The sequence below is a fragment of the Artemia franciscana genome, chromosome 20 (assembly GCF_032884065.1).
Source record: "Artemia franciscana chromosome 20, ASM3288406v1, whole genome shotgun sequence".
Classification (NCBI taxonomy): domain Eukaryota; kingdom Metazoa; phylum Arthropoda; class Branchiopoda; order Anostraca; family Artemiidae; genus Artemia; species Artemia franciscana.
Genome location: NC_088882.1, coordinates 30,603,922 through 30,612,898, shown reverse-complemented (window position 1 = coordinate 30,612,898; position 8,977 = coordinate 30,603,922). Strand labels below are relative to the sequence as shown.

Sequence of the window (8,977 nt, the reverse complement as noted above, 5' to 3'; positions counted from 1 at the left end):
CAATACCTCGCTCTTTACGCTAAAGTTCGAATATTGTTCCATTTCTTTAAGAATGACCCCTGAATCAAAAAAGCCGTTTAATCTGAACAAATAACTCTTTTAAAATTACCAAAACTACTTTAGTGTAAACAGAGAGGTATTGATGAGGGGACGAACCCTGTCATATATGTAATAGCTTCTCTTCGTCTTAAGCTTTAATGTTACTTTTTACTTGCAGTCTAAAAAGGTTATTTTTTTACATTTAATTTCTGATGTTTTTTTTTAATTGCGCTAGAATATCCAGTGCCCCCTTCATAGAAATTTTCTTTCCCCATAAGAAACTCTTCCCTTGGAAAATCTTCCTACGGGATCCAATACTCCTCACCCCCATCCCCCAAAAAATGTCTGTATGCTTACCAATAACTAATAGTATGTGTAAACAATGGGTAAAGTTCATAACTTACAGCCATTCCCCTTGGGACAGTGGGGGATTAAGTCTTCCTCAAAGACATAGATATTTCAACTATCATTAGATAATTTGACTATGCTGAAGAGACGTGGCTATCACAAAATTTGATTTGCTGACTTTGGGGGAAAATGAGGGTGCCAGGGGGTTTAGCTTCAATTCTTTAGTCACTTAAAAAGGGCACTAGAACTTTTAATTTCCATTCGAATGATCCCTCTCGCGAAATTATAGGACCATTGAGTCTACATAATTACCCCTGGAAAAAAAAAACAAGTAAACACGCATCCGTGATCTTTTTTCTCACAAAAAACACAAATTCCACATTTGTGCAGATAAGAGCTTTAAACCCTATAGCATGATTCTCTGATACGCTGAATCTGACGGTGTGATGTTCATTAACAACCTATACCTGTTAGGGGGGTAAATTTTAAAAATAATTAAAACACCTGAAATACTTGCAACCTTTCCCCCAGAAGCTGTGAGGGGTCAGTCATCCTCAAAACTATAATTATTAGATCTTTAGACCATGCTGAACAAAATGGCTATCTTAAAATTTTGAGTAAACCAACAATACAAACATTTTTGCCACATTCGCCCGAAAGGTGAAAGCACAGGATGAAAATAGACAAACGATCGAACATGACCTTCAAATGTGCATGCTCTTACACATCGCAGTCAAAGTAAATATCATGTTTATATTTCGTTTTTATTAATCAAATATATCACAAAAAAGGTAATGGTTTCAGTTTGATTCAGGACAATTAAAAACGCTCTAATTAAAGACACTAGCACTGGGACATGGCTGGGATACGAGTTCAGCTCGCATCCGCTCGATTTCTTAATTACTTTATTGATTCTTGTCTTACAAGTCCTCTACTTACTTTACATTTTATATTTTAATAAAATATTTTTATTATAAAAAATTTGCAATCAATAGACAATAAATTAGACTTTGATTTATGAATATTTAAAAATTTTTATGCTTTAAAACAAAAGAATAAAAAACACTCTACTCAGTTAATTAAAATTTATATATACTAACCGTGGTTCCACCTATGTCTGAAGAATGTTTTTGATTATTTGTACTTATAATTTTTGAAGGGTTGATTCAATTGTTGAGTTATGAAGAAATGATACTTTTGACCAACCCGAAAGACTCCTTGTAATTTGAACTTATGTCCTGAAACTAATTACAATGTGCTCTTATGGTAAATGTTAGTTGATTCAAAGCTGAATCGTGAAAGTAATTGAAAAAGCGAATTGCTCAAAAATTATATTTAATAAAACTTCAGATTGATACGTGATTTATAATTAATAAAACCCAGAGTTGCAATTATTTGGGCTCAAGAGAGCCCAAATAATTGGGCTGGTAACTTTGAGGTGGTAAATCACAGGGATTTTGTGTTATATTTGTATTTAGACTCCAGGCTTCTCCTTCATGACAGACCCGTTTCTTGGTCTCCCTTCACATGGAGAATTGCCGGTTGATTCTCTTTTCCCTTCACACAGAGAATTGTCTCTTGGATCTTGTTCTCCCGCCAGACTGAGTATTGTGTCTAGAAACCAATGGAGTCCCCAAATGAAAGGATTTGCCCCTGTAAGATCTCAAAACTCCTAATTTTAGAGGAATCCCCTAAACTGGAATGGAAATACGGTTCCTAGACGAGGGAGGAATGAGGGCCCTAAGAGATTTGGGAGTCAAGAACGCCTAGGACTTGGCACACTATTGCACCAAACCAAGAGTGCCTTCGAGCATCCCCTACCCGCTGAAAAGTAGCTTCCCCTGGATGTAATCTGCAAAAGATAACAACAAACATCTAGCCAGCCACTTGTCAACTGAAAGGCTGTAGGCAACTAGGCGACTAACAACACTAATCACGTCTACTTCCCTATAAACATAGCTTATTTAGACACCCCTGGAAGTTGTGCCATATTTCACAATTACTGTCCCTTTTTAGTATTTGCCCATAAGTTCACAATTTGTTTAATATTTCTGAAAAGATTGGATTTTTGTTCATAAATGACTTCAATTATCTTGCATTTTCCAGGGTTACTTGTCTGACAACCCTAATATCTTGATAAGTAAGATAGTATCTAAATAATATTAATATCTAGATAAGTAATCTTGAAATATTAAAACATACAACAATTGTGTAGACTAGTCTGCCTTTCGGCATTCAAAAATTTGTTAAGACTCATCAAGTACCCCTCCCCATGGCAATCTTTAGTAAAAGGCGAAAGATTAACTCGATATGAGGAGAAGCCAGAGCTATGAAAATTGCTAAGGTTGACTTGGGTATATAAAAATAAATCCTAGTAAATCCTCGTGTTTTTTTTTTTAACAAGGTTCGAAAGTAATAAGAAATTCAATGTTCAATCAAGTAAATACGGGCCAAAAAATCATATGATGCGAAAACATATTCAATGAACAGCAATTCATGGGCAACTTTAATGACATACTACTAAAACTACATCCCCAGAAAATAACGTAAATATTCAATAATCAGGCCAAAAAATAATTGTAATGTAGCTGAATGGTCGATCAATTGCTGTAGCCAAAGGCCCCTCTAATAAAATATTCCAAGAAGCTTAGCGGTAGTGAAGGAATTCTTAGTCTGATATGTTGCCAATACAATAGACTTGATGAAATGTGTGGTGACCAAGGGCATTTCACTTTTTAAGACTAGCCTTATTTAAATTTCGGCAATTGGATTCGATTCCTAGTTCAATTTAAAAATCAGTATTTGATAATTACGGAGTATTTTCAAAAACAAAATGCATCAGGAATTCAATCAGTTTAGGCAATTTAATTTAATTATGGCGACTGGTCATTGATACACCATCATTTGCTTTAATACAAGACTAAGAAAAACAAAGTGTGTTTATTTAAGAGATGTTCTAAATAACTTGGTTGAAACATTTTCAATTTGCATACTTTTTCCTTTCAATTCACAAAATTGCAACATAGTACGGGCTCAAATGAAGAAACATATTCAATATGTGGACAGAGGTCCATGCGACAAAGTCCCCCCCTACCAAAAATTACGCTGTTGTGTTACCCCCTTTTTGGGGTAATCACCCCAAACGAAAATAATCGTCAAAATAATTATAAGAATACGAGTAACAAAGTTTGTCACAAAATTTATTTCGGTTCCAATTCTCAAATAACATTCATTTAACTTATCACTTTGTTTTTAGATTTTTGTAAACAGTACGAAACATTTCCCATTGTATCAAAGTTTATCTCCAAATTTTAATGGTAAACGGTAAAATTTTCCAATCCAGACTTGGACAAAATTGTCACTCAAAAAGCCAAAATCAGAAAAGATAACATCTTAAATCAGAGATAATATTCTCTTGGCCCTTTAGCTGACAATGATCGGAACCACCATTGATGAATAACGTTAATTCACGGCAATTAAAGGGGTGGGGGACAGAGAAGAGTTTTTTTCGAAATCCAGAGAGAACAATTCTCTTGCTTTTTTTTTTCACTTTCTTTTGCAAAAATACCCCAAAAAACACCCTGATTTGCAATAAAAATTGTCAATCCACCAGTCGACACCACTGGTATTGATCAAAAGCGCCAATTCATGGAAACTAGGGGACAAGGCTGGACCCAATGAGCTAATCCCCGATATTTTTGTCCGACTCGTTAAAACGTAGCGCAATGCATTTAAACAAGTTTCCGATGTTTTTTTTTTTTTTTTTTTTTTTTTTTTTTTTTTTTTTTTTTTTTTGTTGTATTCCTTGCTCAAAATAGATTTGTAAACACACAGCCCAAGGGGAAGGGGAGAGGGGGTGAAATCCAGTATTCTCCCGATTCCAGGCAGGGGAATCTCGTTGTTTTTTCAATTTCTTTAACAAAAATACAAAGAAAAAAAACAAGCCCCTTTTCAATGATAATACCACGAAGAGATTTTTTTGAGTCTAAGAGGAGGAATGCAGGAAAAACATCTTGTAGAGAAAATTTCCTTCCCTGAATTAAAACAACTGGTTTTCCATATATACTACATGGTAACAATGCAAGTTTTATTAAGAGATTATTAAATTTGCTTCAAATATGGAAACAAAAGCTGAATTTTCAATCACCTAAGAAAGATACACAGACACGAAACAGTGAGAATTTATCAAATAAATGATTGCTTACTTATTGTATAAGTATTTGTCCTTTTCATTTATCATTTACTTGAGTAATTCTATAATTCCATCTTCTTACTAACCATGAAGCCCAGAAGACTGTCTTGAAGAATAGATGGCCTTCAAGTAGAACTCCAGTTTTATAGGAGAATTTGATCAAAGCTTATTAAACAACTCTAAGGTTTGAAACCATAGAAAAGTAGGGTCGTAATTAGTTATGGAGCTGTAAGGTGCAACTGCCCCTCCCAAACCTTGTTTTTCCCCTCCCCCAAAAACCTCATTCCCCTACCCCCTTCTGAAATTTAGTTTCTTCCAAAATTGAGTCTAAACTAATATAAACCTACAAATTTAAGGATCTACAGAAACACATCTCTTTTTTTTCTTTTTTTTTAAAGTAAATTTACAGCTTTTTTAGAGTACTAAATAGTGCCTCTGTGGTACCAAATGGCTTCTTTTTAGTTTTTACTGTTATTTTCACTTTATTTTGGACAAAGGGTTCCATCTTTGCTCCTCCATCCCCTTCAAGTTTGGATTTTGACGAAATTACGCCACTGTAGAAAAGCAAAAGAAATTAAAAAAAAAGTCCTATAAGATGAAGTCGAGCTAGAAGGACTTAGTAGAAAGAGTTAATTTTGTTCACATTTCTTGAGCAATGCTTTGCCTTTTACTTTTTAGCCTAAATAAATTACGTGGCTATGCTCTAAGGATAATAAATCCAGGAAATAGTTACTTTTTAAAACGGAACAAAAGAGGACTAAATGTAGCTGGGACTTGAATCGCTTTTACGCCATCTAAGGGCTTAACAAATAAATACAAGAATCATTTCCCTTCCAATTTCGTACAGGCCCATTGGCCCATCACAAAGTCTTCTCCCTCTGGAGGCAAAATAGACTTGTGTAAAATTTAGGACGGTTCTGGAGGAAGGCCTGCAAAAGAAAAATGGGCCAGTCCTGACCACACCAATTCCTTGTGCCAAAATATGTTGTAGAATGTATTTCAGTCATTTTAGACCGAGGAATCATTGGTTTAGCTGTTAGAATGCCATACTTCAGACTCCCCGAATGTATCAACGAAGATAAAACTTTGAGGTGGTAAATCACAGGGATTTTGTGTTATATTTGCATTTAGACTCCAGGCTTCTCCCTCCTCACAGACCCGTTTCTTGGTCTCCCTTTACTTGGAGAATCGCTTGTTGATTCTCTTAACCCTTCACACAGAGAATTGTCTCTTGGATCGTGTTCTCCTCCCAGACTGAGTATTGTGTCTAGAAACCAATGGAGTCCCCAAATGAAAGGATTTGCCCCTGTGAGATCTCAAAACTCCTCATTTTAGAGGAATCCCCTAAACTGGAATGGAAATACAGTTCCTAGACGAGGGAGGAATGAGGGCCCTAAGAGATTTGGGAGTCAAGAGCGCCTAGAACTTGGCACACTATTGCACCAAGAGTGCCTTCGAGCAGCCCTTACCCACTGAAAAGTAGCTTCCCTGGATGTAATCTGCAAAAGATAACAACAAACATCTAGCCAACCACTTGTCAACTGAAGGACTGTAGGCAACTAGGCGACTAACAACACTAATCACGTCTACTTCCCTATAAACATAGCTTATTTAGACACCCCTGGAAGTTGTGCCATATTTCACAATTATTTGTCCCTTTTTACTATTTGCCCATAAGTTCACAATTTGTTTTATATTTTTGAAAAGATTGGATTTTCAATTATCTCGCATTTTCCAGGGTTACTTGTCTGACAACCCTAATATCTTGATAAGTAAGATAGTATCTAAATAATATTAATATCTAGATAGGTAATCTTGAAATATTAAAACATACAACAATTGTGTAGACTAGTCTGCCTTTCGGCATTCAAAAATTTGTTAAGACTCATCAAGTGCCCCTCCCCGCTGTAATCTTTAGTAAAAGGTGAAAGATTAACTCGATATGAGGAGAGGCCAGAGCTATGAAAATTGCTAAGGTTCACTTGGGTATATAAAAATAAATCCTAGTAAATCCTCGTGTTTTTTTTTAACAAGGTTCGAAAGCAATAAGAAATTCAATGTTCAATCAAGTAAATACGGGCCAAAAAATATTACCCTTGTTCGTCGTGTTTAGTATGATTTTCCGGTAGTTTTTCCTAAATATATTCTCCTCTACAAGTGAAGGAAAAACTATTAAACTAGAAATGAATGAAAAAATAATGTTGAACATTGTTGCCATAGCCAAAATTTAAGTAAATTTGGATTAGGGGATTTCCTTCATGGTCCCGCACATGTAATTTCAAACAACCTCGAATCACAATAGAAATGTTACACTCTGGTATTGGCGAAATGTTTTTTTTTTCTAGGGGTTGATAGACCCTCCCAGGGTGAAATATTAATTTATATTTTTTAACGATCAACATCTAGTAGCATAAAGCACTTCCATGTGATAATCTTCGATTGGTCGTAAGTAAGAACAGACAAAATCAGATGCAACATGCAATTATTTATGAACTGCGGGTAGGACGATTCTTAATGGGTGTGGTAAAAAGGGTCTTACTTTTGCCTCTCAGTAATACTAATTCACTATTCTTATTTCATTTTCCTTTCACTAAGATTAGACTTCTGTACCTTTGTGTTATGTGTATCTACAAAGCCTCTGTTTTGTATGGATAATCTGCATGGTTATGGGCCCTCACCTTTTGTACAGCGTCAATCACTAATCAAACGGTGTCTAAAGGTACATCTGCAGGACATTTTGACTCTTTATTATATTAACTTTTATTTCAGCTGAAATTAAGAAGTAACATTGAAACTTAAAACGAATACAAGCTATTCCATACAAAAAAGAGACTTCCCCTCCCTCAACCCTTTTACTCGTTACGCTAAAGTCTTTTAGTGCTTCAAAAAAAGCTTCTTGCTCCAGTTAAACGGCCTCTGTGTTTCGTTTGTCGTTCTTAAAGAATTGGGACGAAAAGTCAAACATCCAATCAAAATTTTCAGATAGCCATTTTGATCAACTTAGTTGATAGTTCCGGAAATTATGTCTTTGGGTATGACAACCCCCCTCCCCCATCCTTCAGGACAAGGGTTGTAAGTTATGCTTTAGGGGCATATAAGATTTTCTATAGAAAATGTTGTCGTAGAAACTTCAAAAAGGGCTCATTCGATTGGAAATTGAGAGGACTAATGCCTTTTTTATTAGTCGAAAGTGATCGGAGAACAAATGCCTCCCCTCCCCACCATGCCTATCATTTCCTAAAACACTTCTAATCAGGATTTTGAGATAGCCATTTTGTTCAACGTAGTTGAAAGTTCTGGAAACTATGTATTTGGACATGACAAATCCCCCCATCCCTCGGGGCAAGGGTTGTAAGCTATGCCCTAGGAGAATATAAGGTTTTTGTAGAAAGCGTGGTCATATAAGGTTCAGAGGGGGCTCATTGGTAATCTTAAGCTCTAGTGCCCTTTTTAAGATTCAAAGTGACGCGTCGTATTGTTCCAAAATGCATCTAATAATAGCCCTCCAGCCCCCAGGGTAGGGGTTGTAAGTTATGCTCTGAAGGAATATATGGTGTTTATAGAAAGCATGGTCATATAAAGTTCGGAGGGTCCTTTGCTAAAAATAAACTAAATACTAAGCTACCTAAACTAAATTACTAAATACCTAATGAATAAAAATCCAAGGGATTAAAGTCGTCCCTTCCTAATGAATGTCATTCCACGCTTTAGCTTTTTTTTTTTAAATTTTGCGCTGATCTTTGTAATATAAGCCAGTGTTGCAACATAAGTTTTTTCAAAAAGACTGACCATAATCTCCAATCTATAAGAATTTGTCAGCCTTCGTTTGAAAAATTCGAATTCTCCTTGAAGATCCTTAAAAACCCTTACTTTACCCCAGATTTCCCTAAATCCCTAGATTCAAAATAAGTGTCCCTAAAAGAAGTGATTTTCCCCTAAAATAGGGTAATTTTACATTAATTTACATTAGTAAAACTGATAAGAAAAGGAAACGAAAGAGGAAGGAAAGCTACGCCATTTACATTTACAAAGTTCTCAAGCAAGTGCATCCCGACACTGGTGTTTCTAGCAAGGCAATGAGCATAATGAATACCTTTGTCAACAATATCTTTGAAAGGATTGCTGCGGAAGCCTCTCGTCTAGCTCACTACAACAAGAGGTCCACCATCACTAGCAGAGAGGTTCAAACTGCTGTGAGGCTGCTCCTACCCGGAGAACTTGCCAAGCATGCTGTTAGTGAAGGCACTAAAGCTGTAACAAAATACACAAGCTCCAAATAAGAGGTGTTTTCCCTGTCTATTAGCGCCCAATCAGCCGGGCCCTCCCAAAGAGCCCTTTTAAGGGCTACCACCTTATTCTAAATGCTCTGCTCTCATATTGCTTTTACTGTTCCTGGCT

The 8,977-nt window shown here is 36.0% G+C and overlaps 1 protein-coding gene and 2 non-coding genes across 3 annotated transcripts; 1 reads left to right on the top strand and 2 right to left on the bottom strand.

Annotated features, from left to right (window-relative positions):
* Positions 1-2,600: 2,600 nt before the first annotated feature.
* LOC136040457 (U5 spliceosomal RNA) lies at positions 2,601-2,716 on the bottom strand. The gene has a single exon (XR_010620744.1). It is a non-coding gene; the product is annotated as a U5 spliceosomal RNA (small nuclear RNA).
* A 2,904-nt stretch (positions 2,717-5,620) lies between these two features.
* Positions 5,621-8,859, top strand: LOC136040047 (histone H2B-like). The gene is made up of 2 exons (XM_065724113.1): positions 5,621-5,673; positions 8,550-8,859. The coding sequence occupies exons 1-2, from the start codon at positions 5,621-5,623 to the stop codon at positions 8,857-8,859; spliced, it is 363 nt and encodes a 120-aa protein (XP_065580185.1).
* Positions 6,425-6,540, bottom strand: LOC136040462 (U5 spliceosomal RNA). Its single transcript, XR_010620747.1, has one exon. It is a non-coding gene; the product is annotated as a U5 spliceosomal RNA (small nuclear RNA).
* Positions 8,860-8,977: the final 118 nt, after the last annotated feature.

What these genes read in the sequence shown, in the direction of transcription:
- LOC136040047 (XM_065724113.1), top strand. Translation starts at nt 5,621, where the DNA reads ATGCCATACTTCAGACTCCCCGAATGTATCAACGAAGATAAAACTTTG. An exon ending in GAAGATAAAACTTTGAGGTG is followed by an intron (nt 5,674 to 8,549) that starts GTAAATCACAGG and finishes AATTTACATTAG; the next exon opens with TAAAACTGATAAGAAAAGGA.